At 47.8% G+C, this 16,087-nt stretch overlaps 1 protein-coding gene across 28 annotated transcripts in view; it reads right to left on the reverse strand.

Moving 5' to 3' along the window:
* SCRIB (scribble planar cell polarity protein) overlaps positions 1 to 16,087 on the reverse strand; it is a 116,886-nt gene that overhangs the window by 24,612 nt on the left and 76,187 nt on the right. For 9 of the 28 annotated variants that reach the window (XM_040585380.1, XM_040585385.1, XM_040585384.1 and 6 more), the window contains 7 exons: positions 15,812 to 15,868; positions 14,984 to 15,067; positions 8,211 to 8,279; positions 4,871 to 4,921; positions 4,217 to 4,258; positions 3,227 to 3,355; positions 1,366 to 1,473 (listed from right to left, as the gene is read on the reverse strand). In XM_040585380.1, the coding sequence (XP_040441314.1) occupies positions 1,366 to 1,473; positions 3,227 to 3,355; positions 4,217 to 4,258; positions 4,871 to 4,921; positions 8,211 to 8,279; positions 14,984 to 15,067; positions 15,812 to 15,868 (540 nt within the window). Of the gene's footprint in view, positions 1 to 1,365; positions 1,474 to 3,226; positions 3,356 to 4,216; positions 4,259 to 4,870; positions 4,922 to 8,210; positions 8,280 to 10,262; positions 10,671 to 14,983; positions 15,068 to 15,811; positions 15,869 to 16,087 lie in introns of all 28 variants that reach the window. The other 19 variants (XM_040585387.1, XM_040585383.1, XM_040585397.1 and 16 more) reach the window with 16 other exon arrangements.

Consider the following 16,087-nt stretch of genomic DNA (forward strand, 5'->3'; position numbering starts at 1 on the left):
TAGAAAGAAATCTGTGAAAAAGGATCTCTTGTTTGCATCCAAGATGTGCCAGCAAGAATTCAGACAAGAGCCAGCAAAAAGGAAAGCAGTAAGACAATTTAGAGAACAGAGGGGCTTTCCAAACATGAGGTGTCAAAGGGGACAGTGTTCTGCTTCTTCAGTCTAGTAAATAAAGTGACAGCATGACTGTCTATAAACAGATCGCTCCACAGATCTCGCATAACTGGAGTGCTCCCATGCACGGATACAAGCTCTTCAGGAAGGACAGGCAGGGAGGACAGCATGGGTGATGTCTCGACAGCATGCTGAACATGGGTCAGGACAATGCCTTTGCAGAGTAAGCGCTGGCCACATACTGGGCTGCTGGAGTGGAGCCAGCATGCCCAGGGAAGCAATCCTTCCTCTCTGTTCAGCACTTAGAAAAGCAGTGTGCCCAGTCTGGGGCTCCCCAGTACAAGAATGCCACTAACAAACGGCAGCATGTCAAGTGGAAGACCATCAAAATGATTTAGGGGGCTGCTGGACATGACATTTGAAAAGAGGCTCAGAAGGCTGTGCTTGTTCAGCCTGGAAAAGAAGAAGCTCAGGAGAGAGGGACCTAATTCTTGTATTCAACTTCCTGGGGGGGGAGGGGTGGTTTACAGAGCACAGGGTCAGACTTCTTGGAGATGCACAGCAAAAGGATGAGAGGCAACAGACACAAGTTGCAGTAAAAGAAATTCTGATAAAACATACAGAAAAAAACTCTTCACAGCAAAGATGGTCATACACTGGAAGAGACTGCCCACACTGATCTCAGAATGTCTATTTTTTGAAATTCAGAACTCGAGTGGACCGGGCCTGAGCAACCTCATACAACTTCCAAGGTTGCCCTGTTTTGCATGGAGGACCGAGGCAGAAGACCTCCAGAGGCCTCACCTAGCCTGAACGGTTCCATGATTCAAGTACAAGGGAGGGGAGAACTTGGATAGTTCCAATGAAGTTCAAGATCAAAATCTAATAAAAAAATTCCTCAGGCAGGTTTAGCCTGGCCCTGGATGTTTAGAGTTTCTTTAATATCAGAACAGCATGGCTATGCAACAGCATCCTAACGTCCGGGGAGAGTAACAGTGACATGGAATTCCATGAGCTTTCAGGAACTGATATGTTTACGGACAGGACTCTGCAGGGTGACCATCCACAGCATCAATAAGACTCCAGCTTCCAAGGGGACCTCAATACATCCCTCCTTCAAGACAGCTTTATTTGGAGGAAACAAATCACTACCTCCTTCCTATCCGCATACTTCCCTCGCTTGCCTGCGATACTCACTCTTGCGTTTGTACAGCTGTGTAACATCCCCCCCCCCCAGCCAGCACTAGTTACCTGTGTCTCAAGCAAAGGGTGTGACAAGGGCACTGCTGCAAAGGTCTTGTATGCTTGCTTGACATTGATGGGGATCTCGTCAGGAGAGGGTGGTGAAGGTGGCTTTTGCTACAGGGACAAAGACAGAAGGTAAAGATAACCACAGAGGTTACAAAAACCCAAACATGGCGGAAACACAGCACAACTCTCAGCCTGCAAAGCCTGAAGAGTGGAATACGTAAGGGACAGCTCCTGCAGCCTCCGGCAGAAACATGAGCAGCACGTTGCATACATGTTATACTCAGCAGCACATGAATCACAGCCCCGTTTTATTTCTTGGATGGAGGAGGAATGATACTTCTGGTGGTACAGGTCCTCACTGACTTGGACTAGAACTTTGTGATGGATCTCTTGGCCAAGGGGCCATATTGTTGTCACAGTCCTTAAGGATTTCCACCCAATTCAACTAGCACATGCCTACTTGCATCAGTGGGCTTTCAGGGCTGGAATAAGACAGCCTATACAGTTGACTCTGACCCCTACACTTTGGATTGAACAAGCCACATTTAGTTTATTAGAAAATTAGAAGACAAGCCCTGGATTTATCTGGCATTTCTGACTACAGGGGCCTTCTTCATGGGAGGGGAACCATTATTCTCTTTTCTTTTTTCTTTTTTTTTACAGTGGCTATTGTACTTCTGTTTAGAAAACAACCAGTGTGTACTTCGTACTTCAAGGCTAGTGGTCACCATCTCCTAAAGCAAAGTGGCAACCCATTCAGGGATCTATAATCTGTAGAAGACCTGCTTTTGATCTCAAATTTTCCTTCCACAGAATTCCACTTACTCAGAAACATCTGATAAGATCTAAAAGGACCCTCCTACTGCTCACCACTTGTCTTTGCTGGTCTTTTGCTATCTATCTTCCCTGTGACCTCTCCTATCACATTCTGGCAGGAAAAAAGAGTTGGGATGATCTGCTCAGAGCATCACAGAAATAAATGGGAGTAGGGGGAAAATGAAACCTCCACATTCCTTCCTACTAGAAGACAAATCCCCTTTAGTTGCTTCATTCCTTCAATCCCTCTAACTGTACTAACTCAGTTTTAGGTGTTTGTGTTTTTTCTTTGTCCTGGATGGAGGCTAAATGATGTTGTTTGATGATGTTCCCTTCTGCACAGGCTAAAAAACAGCACATCCAAGACCAGAAGAGATTGTAAAATGTGTGAATCTTGGCCAACTACATGGATTACATATAGCTGTTTGTCTGCAAATCAGGTCTCTTAATTTGGTACCATGTCATATAATCTCCAATAAAAAGAGGACTATACTGCGGGTATGCAAGGCTTCTGTCATGACAAAGACCAAAATACCTGCATCTTTCTCTCCCATCAACATACAGCCCAGGGAATATTCATCTTTCAAAACCAATCATTTTGCAAATCATAAAACTTATTATCAGCAAGATGACATTGGTTCTTGTTCCAAGATGCATGACGTTGACAGACAAAGATTCCAAAAGATTTATGGCTCAACAGAATGCAACACCTAAATAAGGACCTAAAACTGTAACTGCTCTGGGGATTTCAGCAACAACACTAACTCTTTGAATGGGTAAATGAAGACACAAGGCAGGCTGGCGAGGTTCATCTATGTTCAAAAAATAAATGGGATGCACTGTCCGTGACTCTACTTGTGAAGGGTTCTTACCCAGGGCATCCAGACTGATGCATAAACAAGACCAGCCTTGGCTATGGCGTGTGGTCTTTAAACTACAAAATCCATGCTGGGAGGGAGAGTTCAGCCTACCCACCAGAAACAGCCGCACTATAGCAACCTAAATATAGACATAGCTTAGCAAGAAGGAACTGCAGGCCACTTACAGAGTTCTGGATATTGAAGCACAGCTCAGGTTGTTGGAAGGGGTTGGGGCTGTCCCCGTCCTCCGAATTACGTGAGGCAGCATTTTGTCGCACTCGGGAAAGAGGCTGAATGACGCCTGGCTTGGTCTGCTTGTGTCAATACCACATAACAGGGGGAAAGGCACAGGAAGGGTGTGGGGAGAGAGAGAAGAGAAATGAGCAGTTAGGGCAGCTAGATGTCTCTGCCATGCAGGTGAATAAGACAAATTCATGCATCTGAGCTCAATTCCTCAGCTGTGCTGCTTGCTGCTTATTACTGGGAGAGCTACTAAAGCATACACCAAACAATGCCTCTAGTGCAAGTATTTTGGACAGGCAAAGAGATTCAGACAAGTCACGATCACAACAGGACCAATGGGTTGCAGAGAAGGCCAGGAGACAAAGGGAGAATCTGCCATACAAGTAGCAACTGCAAGGGTCAGAGGGGTATGGCATGAGTATGTCAAAGCTTGGAGAACATAAGCATCATGAACAGAAGACACAGTAGCAAAACATCAGCCAGGAATGGGTATTGGCCAAAGCTGGGGATGAAAATGAACTGAGAGCCAGCTAGGGCTCCAGTTAGAAATGCAGATAGAAGAGCAGAGACAATAGTCGGAGATTTGACCTATATGTCATCACTGCTAGATGCTGGGTGAAAGTGAACATCTAATACTAAAAAGAGTAGAAGCAGGAATTGAGTAAGCCAGCAAGAACTGCACAAGTGAAAGTTGTAAGGGTAAACAGGAACAAAACCCGCAAAAACACTTGCATCAGGTTTTCAAACTGACAATTTTTAAGACAGTGCATTTGTACAAACTTCAGGTATAAGTGGAGGACTGAAGAAGACAGAACAAGAGCCAACAGTGAGGCTTGCAGGGCTGGCAGTGAGCACACACAGAAGAGGCAAGCTCTATGCGCTGGAGACTGCACAGGGACACTACAATAAGGTCTCACGGTGGATGTACTTACTGATTTGCTGTCATCCTGTGATGTAATGAAGTTAATGGAAGCCTGAAAACAGAAACACAGGTGTAAATCTGGAGTCCATACAGGAAGCCTTTAGTTTACCCTGCTCCACAAAAGAATGAACACAAAACTCAACTCCTCCCCTGCCCCGCTGCCCGCCCTGTAATGAGCAAAAGGCCCCAAGTCCCACACTAAGCCCTGCCATACTTTCTGCATGTGGGGAGCAGTCCAGAGCCCACCCGCGAGAGCTTCTCCCAGCTCCTCTGCTGTGTGAGAAGGCACTCACCACTCCCCCTGCACACCTCTGCGCACGGACCCCCCACCCTCCCCCTCTCCGCTCCAGCTCAGCTGGTCCTGGCCCTTGTTTACATCCCCTGCCCTCTGCGCTTGCTACTGAGCCTGAGCAAAGCCATCAGCACCACAGCCTCTCTGCCAGGAAGCGTTCACAGATGCCATCTCAGCAGTGGCTAGCGGGGAACAACAGCCTCTCATGCCTTGGCCTGGCCGTCCTGGGTGCTGCTCTCTGCAGCAAGCCCTCAGTGCACACCAAGCCCAAGAACTGGGGAACGCAGAGCTGGAGGAAGGGACGAGGAGCAGCGGTGCTGGGTGAGAGCAGCACGGAGCAGCAGCGCACACTGCACACCAAGGGGCACTTACAAAGCGGGTCTCCCTGCCTGACAGGTGAGCAGGCCGAGGGGCTGCAGGCGTCTGGAGAGGGGTAATGCCAGGGAGGATCATCAGGGGAGAGAACGGGAGAGAAAACGAAGAGACTGGGTTTTCTGCGTGACAGGCTGAGACAAGCACCTTTCCCAGCACAGAGACTAGCTACCCAGAGCTGTCAGTGTCCCCACACAGCTCCCTGCTCTCTGCTGTGGAGAAAGCCCCTCTGCCCTCCTTGGCACGCACAGACTGATCCACCACAAACCTCCATCCTCCCCCTGCCTGCTTCCTCCCCCATCAGAAGCTTGCAGAAGTCAAGGCCAGGCAAGACCATCGCGACGTCAGCCTCAGGACAAAGGATTCAGCTTCGCCCAGTAATTCTCTGAGAGCTCTGAAATAAGGCTATACATTCTGGCTGGACTACAAGATGTCAAAAGCAACGAATTTACATTTAAAATAGATGGTGGCAGAGAATTAAGATACACAATTCTCTGGAACCTCTAATGTGGAGCAACAACCTGAAGGACAAGTCTCCTGAACTCCTAGAAAATGTACAAGCCACAAGGCTAGCGATTGTGTCCTCCAGTATTACGTGCTGGACCTGTTCCATTTTGTATAACATTCACTGTCCAGAGAGAATTAAATCTACCAGATACAACCTTACCTGACATGCAGGAGACTGATGTGGAAGGCTCTAATCCAGAAAGTATTAAATCATGTAAATATGACAGAAAGCTCAGGTACAGAATGCAGGGTTGAGAACGCCACTAGCAAGACGCTCAGCATTGCGGCACCAAGGCATCTTCAAGAACAACTGCCAGAGTCACTAATTCATAACAGCCACAGACCAAGTAAGGAAAAGGTTATCAAAATGACACACAGACTAGATCTCAGAAATGAAAGCAGCGAGCAAACCTGCTGAAGGACTTAAAAGACTAAAATAAAGGACAAAGTCATGAAATTGGCTACAAATGCTTCAAGAAATTAATAGGATCTCTCATGGCATATGCATCTCCGAACAGAGAGATAACAGAGAAAACCGAGAAAAAGCTGTATAGATTATTCAATACATTGCTGAAGCTACAGAGAATTCATGACACAAAAAACCTGAAGTGACAGAACAGACTACAAATTACAGCAAGTCTACGTAACTGGGAATTTGAGACATTCAACTTAAAATTGGAAAGGCAAATGGATGCATCTGCAAAAATGCTTCTGGGGTGCTCTTAACTCCATAAAACGCATTAGTGAGACCTTGTTTATTCTTCTCAGAGCCTACAGAGGAGAGAGTGAACGGTTTCACCTGGAAAGTTCCCACTGTCAGGTCGATGACTGCTTGAGAAGACAGAGAGGTCACTGTTGCCACAGGAACTGGATAATGACAAACCAGTAGACTCTGAAGACAAACAATTTAGCATTGAGCAAGCCCATCCTGAGTTAGAAGAGCAGATGGCATTATAGCCAGAGGGTAGCTAGTGGCAAGGACATTTGCCTCCAATGCCAGAACACTGATAAACAAAAGCACTGGGGTACTATGAAAGTTGCCTATGACAAATTGGAACAGGGGACATTCTATCCAAACACAAGTTTGGAGGAAAAAAAAAATTACAATGATAGTAGTCAACTATTGGAGCTGGCGCCTAGAAAAGACGCAGACTTTCCATCTCTAGGTGTTCAAAATTTCACCAGACATGGCCTTGAGTAACCTGATCTAATTGGACCTCCTCTGAGCATGGTCTTAGATGAGACCTTTCATCCTAAATCATTCCATGAGCAGCTACATGGCCACCCTTTGGGATTTGAGCTTCTTTTTCAACTGACAGCTGAGGATACAGACAGAGCAAATTTATCTCTAGATCTCCTTCTGCTGTAGAATCAGGAGTATCATCGCCACACCACTTCCTTCTAGATAGAAAAAAAAATCTCAAAGAAAACGCGCACTTGTGGTAAAAAGGAAAACTTACAAACACCCCAAAATAAACCTCCAATCAGTATGCAACTGCTGTCAGAAAAGCAAATAAACAAACATATGTAGCTAGAAGAGGAAGCACTGAAATTAATAGTATCTTATAATCCTACTGTGGTGGTCACTCAGTTTCAAAGGATCTAAGAACTGAGGGAGATGCAAGATAGGCCAAGGAAGTAACAGAAGATGGAGTGAACTGTTGCTCACTACAACTCCACTGACCTGCTCACTGCTCCCAGCCACATGGTCCCGGCCCTTCTCCTGAGTTGTGTTAACTGTCACCTCACCCCAAGATGATGCAATTCATCTCACTAAGCTGAACTGACCTAGCAAAAAAGCAGACTGCTTTTGTCCAGCTTAGAGAACTGAAATGACTCAGGTAAAGATCAGGTAAGTGCCATAGTGGGACCAAATAGCTGGAGAGCAGTTCCACTCCAAAAGGAATGCAACAGACACAAAACAACTAAAGATGAAGTACAAAGTACAATTTTCAGTTCAATCCAGTACGCTAACATAAAAAACAATAACATGTAATGACTGTGAAGGGAAAATCTAAAAAATCCATTTAAGAGTATTTAACTTCAAAAGGCTCAACTACCTTGTGAAACCTACTGCCACAGGGTGAAAACTGAGATCAAAGCCTTAGCAAGATTTAAAAGAAAAGATGAGATTTGATATAAGAACGGCTAGTAAGAATAAGTAATGCTGACAAAAAAAATAATTAAAAAAAATATCAAAAGTTACAACAAATAAAGAAACTTCTCATTTTCAGGGTGAAAGCTGGCCTCTAACCGAAGAGCTTTAGAAAATCATTCCCTAAGGGTAGGCTAACCTATAACTGTCTGCTGCAGGATCCTTTGATTTTCTTCCGAACGGCTGATGTGGCTTGCTGGCAGTGTCACAAACAGAACTAGGGATCTCTTCGGGAGACTGAGTAGCACGGGTTTACAGACTCGAGATGATTCTCCAGATCCTGAATTTTCCATTTCTTCTGACATACCGATTGCCAGAATTAAATGTATAAAGCACTGGTGAGGCCATTCTCAAGAGAGACAGACAACCACCATTCTGCAGTCAGCCTAGGTACTCCCCTGCTTACTACCCCACAAATTAAGTTACCCCTCAGAGCAATAACTTCCCACTGAGTTTATGACTAGCTAATTATACTCCCGGGTCTCTGAGACATTGTGAAAGAGCAGACTTCTTCCCCTAGTTCTCTAGCTGCCTGCTGTGATGGATACCCCTCCATCTCAAAGGTATCACACTCAAGGATGGAAATCATACCCAGCTTCCTCTGCCTTTCTGCCTGCTTGCCCTGGACGCACGCCTCCCGGCCTTTTCCCGTATTGCCTGTCCGGGGGGCAGTCTCACCTGCTGATTACTAGGAGAATAAGGCGTTTCACGCCTGGAATTTCCTGTCCCAGACTCGCCCGCAGAAGCCTGAAAGAGAGAAGACAAAGCTAAACAGTTACTGTGCAGCAGCAACTTCCATGCCTCTCCCTTAGCCATATGACCAGGAGGCCAGGGAGACCACCAACACCCAGCCGGAGGCCAGCTATGGGCCACCTTGCCGCGAGATAGCAGAGTTAGCATTGGGCCCAAAAGGAGCCATCACATGGCAGAAACTTGCAAGAAGTGCTAGAAACAGCAAGGGAATGACATTAAACACTGGAATATCCAAATGCCCTGCAAGGCCAACTGAATCAGGTTAAAGCCTTCTGCCCTGTAAGACATCCCTGGGAATCCTCCCCGGTTCACCCCCCAGCTTCTCTTCAGCCCTCAACAGACTGGACGACAGCCTAGGCAAATCTCCCGTTGTACAGACACCAAGCAAAAAAAGCCACTCCCAACTAAAAGGAGACAAGCTTCATCCCCAGCCACATCCATGGCTGTTGAGTGTACTGGTAAGACCTTCAGGAGTAGCCCAGAGCAGAGTTAAGACAGGGCTCTTGCCCCTTCCACAGGAAAATAGCATCACCAACGCTCAGGCTGCGCCAGCCTACAGCCAGCCCCAACAGGCAGAACCAGAGAGCAGAGCCCCAGTAATTACCTACAGCCTGTCCACAGGATTAAGGAACACGGTTTAAAAAGTACTGTAGATGCCTAAAGATGGAAACGCTGCAAAGAGTGCTCTTGCTTACCTTGCTTCCAGCTACGACTATCCATATCCCCTCGTGTGCCTGCACATGCACCAACCCCAAGGAAGGAGCTGATCTACAACACGCTTTTTCAGGGGCTTCAGCTCCCTAACCCAGCTGACACATGAGTGCTGCAGTTCTGGTGTCAGCACACAGGAGAACGTGCAGAGGCGGGAGGAACCGGTCCCTTCTGACAGCAAGGTGGAATTAGATTAGCTCCAGCTAACTGTGACACCTGCCTCCGGAGCGATGCTAGCTGATCTGGCGTAAAGTCTGCCTGCAAAAAGGGTCAGTGCTTTGTGACCGCCGCTTTTTTGATCTCTTGAACTCTAAAGCTGGCTATCTGTAACATCCAAACCAGCCTTTGACTTTTAATATACTGAGAGGTTATAGAGATTCAACTACATGCCTTGCTTTATGCTTTTATCTGCCTACACATCTGTAGAAAAAAAGTTCTCACCAAGGAACTAGGCTAAAAACATCTAAGAGAACTACAGCTGGGTGTTGTTTTGTTTGTTGGTTGGTTTTTTCTTCTCTGCGTGTGTGCGTGTCTGTTTGTTAGCAGCTCTTTTGCTTCTTAGACCTCCCAAAAGGCTGAGAAAGGAGGAAGGGGAGAGCGATGTGGTGCCGATCACCCCAGCTTTTGGGTCCAGCCCTTGCTCTGCCACAGGCTTCCTGTGCGACCGTGAGAAAGTTCAATACAGATTTCCCACAGCATAAAGCAAAGCTCTCCCTTGAAATCTGGAAGTCTAGATATACTGAAATGTGTCGCTTCAAAGAACAGCATGCTCCTGGGCTGTAGATGAACTACGTCAGCTGTACCGCCTCTTGGTTTCCCGAAGTCTAAAAGCAGCTGTTTGTTGAGGCCCAGAGAAGCGCGACACCGCTGCCGCTCTCCTACAAGCCCCGTCAGCTCCCCGCTCACGACCACAGCAGACAGGGAACACGGCTGCTCCTAGCCTGGCTCTCGCCCACCCAGAGAGACACCAGGAAAGTCGGGCCTGACGTCACTGCCTCCCCTCAAAGAGGGGCTCAGCAGCATGCACACTCGGCAACGGCTGGGGTGCATTAGTGGCTGGAAGACAATTCACCGACCGTCAGCGACTGACAGCCTCCGCACGCAACGCTGGAGAAGCACATGTGTTAGGTGGGACCAGCCCCCGCCGCACAGGCCTCGTGCTGGCCGGCATCTGGGGTCCGGTGCATGCGCGGAGGTTTAGTAGAAGGCAGGTGGCCTTCACTGCGTGATTGCATGCCACACACAGCATGCCGTGGGACCGCTTGCCTTGGAGTAAAGGTTGGTCTTCAGCACTCCCCCCCTGCCATAGCCCAGGGGCGGGCCCCCCAGGCAAGCCTTGCCTGCTGCCTTCCCCCTGCGGTTAGCCACCACAAAGGGGTTCTCACTGAAGAGGATCGGCTGAGAGTCGATCAGACACTCTTGCTCTGGCGTCTTTGGCATCTGGTCCCGGGACAAGGGGCAACCCGTGGGATCCTGCTTGTCTAGCTGGGGCTGTTCTGCCCCGCTCGTGCACTTGTCAGGTGGTGCGGGGTCCCGAGGAAGGCTGGCCACGCTTCCGATGGTCAGGCCTGCAGCTGTTTCTGGGTATGGATCCCGGCTGTCCTGCGCCACTGGCAGGGACAGCATAGCGCAGTCGCCCTCCGTTCTGGAGCTGGCCTTATTATACTGAACAAGCTGAGAGGAAAACAAAAGGATCAGAAAGAAATAAGGAGAATGGAGTAAAGGAGAGGAAGGAGAAAACACAGAGCAGCTGCTGATGCTGAAGCACAGGGGAAAGAAGAATTTCACTGCTAACGCCCACACCACCATCCCTTCCCTCTTCTACTCTACCACCAATCTTGCGATCCTGAATACTAGTTCCAAGAGAGGACCTTGCTGTCAGCACGCACCACATCCACCAAGTAGCTGACAGGCACAACCGTGCTCCCTGCGCTTTGCCAGCTCTCATACACATTCCAGCCTGCACTCCAGCAGCTCACCACTAACACCGTTGCTCTCTAGCAACACTGACTGCCCAAACCCGCGTGAGCACACATCCTCTCCCATCTCACTGCAGCACATCCTCAACTCAACTCCACCATCACACAGCCAAACACCAACTGTCTCACCCCAGCATGCTTTCAACTAGTTCCAGCACTGTCATGTCACGCCCCGTATCACCTCTCCCCTCGCTCCAATCCATTTCCATACAGTTACACAGTTATCACCGTATCTTCTACCCCCTGCCTTCCCATCACACCTGCACAGACAAAGATGCTTTACGGCCCCACTTCATCAAAATACACACCAAGACGTAACAGGGAGCTAAATAACAGCTAACAGAGCACAGATCCCTCTGTGCACTCTTACTGAATGCAGGACTGAAACAGGGCTCCAGTTCTGCCTAGGCTCAACTGCACCCATCCAAAATGAAGCACTGACCTTTCCTCTTCTAATACTAAAAAATAGAGTTTGTTACCCCGGCCAAAGCCTTCTTCAGGGAAGCAGAGATAATCAGAGAGCAATGATCAAATCTCCTTCTATCCAAGTGCCTGCCAGGGAGCAGAAAGACCTCTTCTGCTCAGAGCACATTCTCCAACTCCTGTGTCATGGCAGCGTTCACAAAAATAGCTCTCAAGGGCTGGGTGGGCTGGTGACTACAATGGCAGCTGAGAGGCTCAGGAATTTCTGAGGCCCTCCCCTAACCCCTCAACCCCAGCCTAACCTAAAGCAGTGGCTGGCAGAGCCCTGGCCCATATCGTATTTCCTCAGACAGCGAAGCCTGTGCTACCCTTGGAAATTTTGCTATTGTAGCTATTTGACTTTCCAACGTAAAAAAACCCTACCAAAAATCCCCAGCGTAAAAAAAACCCACACACCACAAATTCCAACCTTCTTTTCCTTGAATGCCATAAACTACACTAGCAAAAGCTCTAGTGCACATACAAGTTATGCCAGGCAAAAAGAACTTTCATGAACACTGTTTGTTCACTGGGGATGCTGTAATTAAATTGCTACCAGCGATCCACCACTGCAGAGTGGGTTTGTCCACCCTACAGCCAGGCCCCTTCAACACCACGGCCACTTTCCCTTGTCATGCAGAAGAGCACAAACACTGACCAAGCCAGGTTCCAGGTGAATCCCACCACCAAGGCCTACCTTGCTTTGCAGAAAGGGAAAAATTAAACAACACTTTTAGGGTACTGTAGAGATGGGCATCCCACCAAGACTACATGAAGTCTGATAGTCCACAGGGAGCCTCAATCCCTATTTTGTTCATGGACATGACTGGAACTTAGCTTCATCTCCCCCACGCTTTAATCTCCAGTGCTTCTGCTGCAGCAGTGTATATTCCAGTGCAGGATGCCTCGCTCCCTCTACTTCACAGTGGGCTATTTTTATCAGACAAGCAACAATTACTATTTTGGGCAAGCAAAGATTTTGGCAATGCAGTGTGCTTCTCCCAGGCTTGCCTCTGTCACTCCCTGGTCTAGCAGAGAGGACAATCATGTTTTACCCTGCATCCTCCAAGGCAAATACAGAAGAAATGCATTTGCAGTTCTGATCCATCACTTTGCCCCAGACACTGAAACAAATCTAATTTTAGATCTAATGAACAAGAACAGAGAAAGAATCAAGGGCAAGAAATAGATGAGAAACAGATTCAGACTAGAAAGTACAGATTGTTAACTAATTAACCATGGTGACATGCTAATGACAGATGTAAAATCTTCACTTCTTATAGTCTAGAAGGCAACACTGGATTGGAAATTTTTTGCTGTGGCTAGATGCAGTCATTCACGGGGATGGTTTTCAAGCCTGTGCTATGCAGAAGACAGACTATAATAGCTCTTTTATTACTGTGATGGCAGTATCCAGACATGGCAGCGCACTGGGAACTCTGCAGACATCAAGGTACTGGGAAGCCAGCATAGCCAGAGGGCATCACTGAGATGAGTGTTCTCGTGCAGCTTTCAACCAGAATTTTTCAGTTGGGGTTTTAAAAGTATACAAATAAAACAAGCTTGCATCTCAGTAAGCCTCTGTTAAATCTTGCTCGCAAAAGAACCAATGTGCAGCAATACAGATTAATCCAAGACAGACAACCATCTGCCCCCTTCTTTGGGGGCAATTCTTGGGGAATCCTCATGACAAATTCCACCCACAATCTACAGCAGTCATGACAAAGAGGTCTGCACGTCCTCCTGCTCAACAGTGTGAAGAACAGCAGGCAGGCCTTACAACTCCCTTGCAGGGAACTATATGGCAGCAAAAGATATATAGACACTGTTTAAATGAGAATGTATGTAATGAGCAAGCTGGCCTAGAGACAGGAAAGAAAGGAAAAAAAAAAAAATACAGGAACTGGGCAATAGCATTAGTCATCTTAATCCACTCAGAGTGTCTGGAGATCTGAATTAATAATCTGTTAATTGAACCGCGTGTTTTTCTGCTGGCTGGACCGATCTGTGTGTGAGTCTTCCAGGCAGCCACCAAACAGGCTAGGTGCAGCTCCTGAGGGAACACCAGAACCCTGCTGTCCTTGAAGCCCGTATCTCCCTGTACTCATGATCTAGGCAGACACACATTTTCAAACACAGCTAAGACAGGGCTGGGCAAATGACAGCTGGAAAAAGATAAACATGGGCACCAATTGGCCCTTCCCTTGAAATGGGACATTTATAGATGCTGCCCATACACCCCAGCATTCCAGCGTGTTCAGCCCCACATTCCAGTGCCAGGCGTTCCTGGGCTGACACGGGCTGCTAAGGCACAAGTTCTCAAATGCTGCTCTGCTCTGGACGACACTAGGGCTGTCCAGCAAAGAGGCAGCTGCTTGCATGGGGCTGGCTCTCCCCCTGTTTCCATCTACTAAGTTACGCTAAGACAGGCTAAAAATACGTTAAATCTTTTCCTGGTAACACTTTTCTGTGTGAATAGCCGGGAGAGAAAAGCCAAAAGCTGGGGAGTATGGGGAGGAACAAAACGAGACAAAGCTGGGGACAAAGCAGGGCTTTGATCAGCATGAAAGCAGAGAAGCAAGAGGACCTGAAGTCAACAAGAGGACAGATTAATAGAAGAGGAGACCTGTCTGGATGGAATGAAGTGGAAGCAGTAAAGGTAAAAGAGATGATTCTGAAAAGACAGAATGGGAATGCAGAATCTGATGATGACAGCAGAGTCGTCTTGCTGCAAAAGGAGGAAAGGAATGGAGGTAAAGACTGAAGATGTGTGTGAAGGAGCAGGCAGAAACGCGGTGGAACAGGTACGATGCAAGGAAGATAAAACACAAACAAAGAAAGCAAAGATGGAGAGGTGAGGTGAGATTTTAAACAACACAGGAGAGACTTTGTAATCTGTGAAGTTTGTGAAACCTGGATTTTCTCTTGGCTGAGCTGCCACTACTTATGAGGGACTGAAACGCAGGTCACGGGCAGGAGAATCCCTTATCAGGGCTAAGTCATGATATGCAATCACTGCCACTTCGACTTTTGCAGTCCTAGCTGGATCTTGACTTTCTGTCAATACTTTTGGTATCAGCACGCTGCATTCCTCCTCCTTTCCAAACACCATTCCACAATGAATTTACAACTTAGCTGTGCACGCAACATTGTCATCTTCTGTGCCAGGAAGGTCTTTCCCCTCCCTCCTCTGCAGCTTTCAGGAGTTGCTTCCTTCCATGCCAAATTCACTGTACCCTTCTTTCCTGCTGGGCTGTTCTTTCTGCCTTGTTCAAGACGCTCCTGTGCCTTGGCAATTATGCAGGCTGCTTCCCTTTCCAAAATGGAAAGCGACCTGGCTTTCTGCTCTCCTTATTTCCATACTCTAATCTTTCTTTTGTGGCTACCTCCTGTTCCAGTGTCAAAGGCTACCACAGTTCTGCTTCCCAGTTTTCCTCTGCAGAGAGCACTGTCATCTCTCACACCAGGGCACAAGGAGAGGGCAGTGACAGAAGAACCACGGCTTCCCCCACGCATGGACCCACACCTCAACAGCCCCTCACTTACAGTGCGATTGACTCTCTGTAAGCCACTGCTGGGCAAAGCAGCCAGGGTCCGATAGTCCAGTCTCAAAGGCTCACTGGTGATATTCTGGAGAGGGGCAAGGGGAAGAGCAAAAAAACACAAACACCAGGAAGAGATCAGGCCCGCAGTCAACTAAATCAACTAGAAAGAGCAATTAAAAGGACACCACCCCTAGTAATAAGCAAGGCCTTATCTCCAAAGTGCTGAAAGTTCCCCACTGCCTGAAAATGAACCTGGAATTGTTCCAAACGCAACCATGGGGATCCATGACAGAGGGCGGGCCTGAGAAATCCTGCAGGGAACACGTTGCTCTGGGCCCTTGGTCACCCACTAGTGCACAGATCCCCACCATTCCTCCTGCCCCCACCTGCACATGTCCACTCCCTTGTAGGGGGAGCGGAGAACATGACATACATACCAGTTTTGTCCAAATAGCATCCAGAAAGGCTTCCAGTCTGAATTTGGAGACATCTGGCAGTGCAAATGTACAATTCCTCTACAGTATCTTTTCTCAACCTTAACTCACACTCATTGTATAATTTCATTTGATTTCGCTTTGCATTTGTGTTTCTGTCTGCCTTTCTAATTCTAGCCACTGTTTTCCACCATTCCTTCCTCAATCACATTACAGATTTCTTAATTTCTGGTATCTTCTCCTATACCCAAGTCTTTTTTCTTTTTTTGGGGGGTGGGGGTGGGGGTGGAGAACGTAAGTTATGGGGAATGTGCACTTCTAGCAATTTCTCCGGCCTTCAAGTCCAGTTGCATCCCTTTTCTGTGACTCTCCAACCCTCCCACCATGCTCCTCACCTCTGCCTCTTCCTCAAGTTGCTGTGTGGCTGCCTCCCGCTCCCTACGCATCCACTCCTTCCATGAGACAGGACAGAGTCAGAGCAGCATCCAAGTAGCGCAGGCAAAGAGAGAGGGAAAGAGGTCAGCACCATGCTGGGCAGTAACTCCAGAGGGGGGACAAAGGAGCACGAACAGGGTTGGCACCAGGACAGAGCAAGCAGAAACCCAGCACATACGTTGGGCCTGGAGAAAGAGGAGCTGGAATTCTGCATAACCTCAATTATGGCCAGCAAA

Source organism: Falco naumanni, chromosome 3 (assembly GCF_017639655.2).
Source record: "Falco naumanni isolate bFalNau1 chromosome 3, bFalNau1.pat, whole genome shotgun sequence".
Lineage (NCBI taxonomy): Eukaryota > Metazoa > Chordata > Aves > Falconiformes > Falconidae > Falco > Falco naumanni.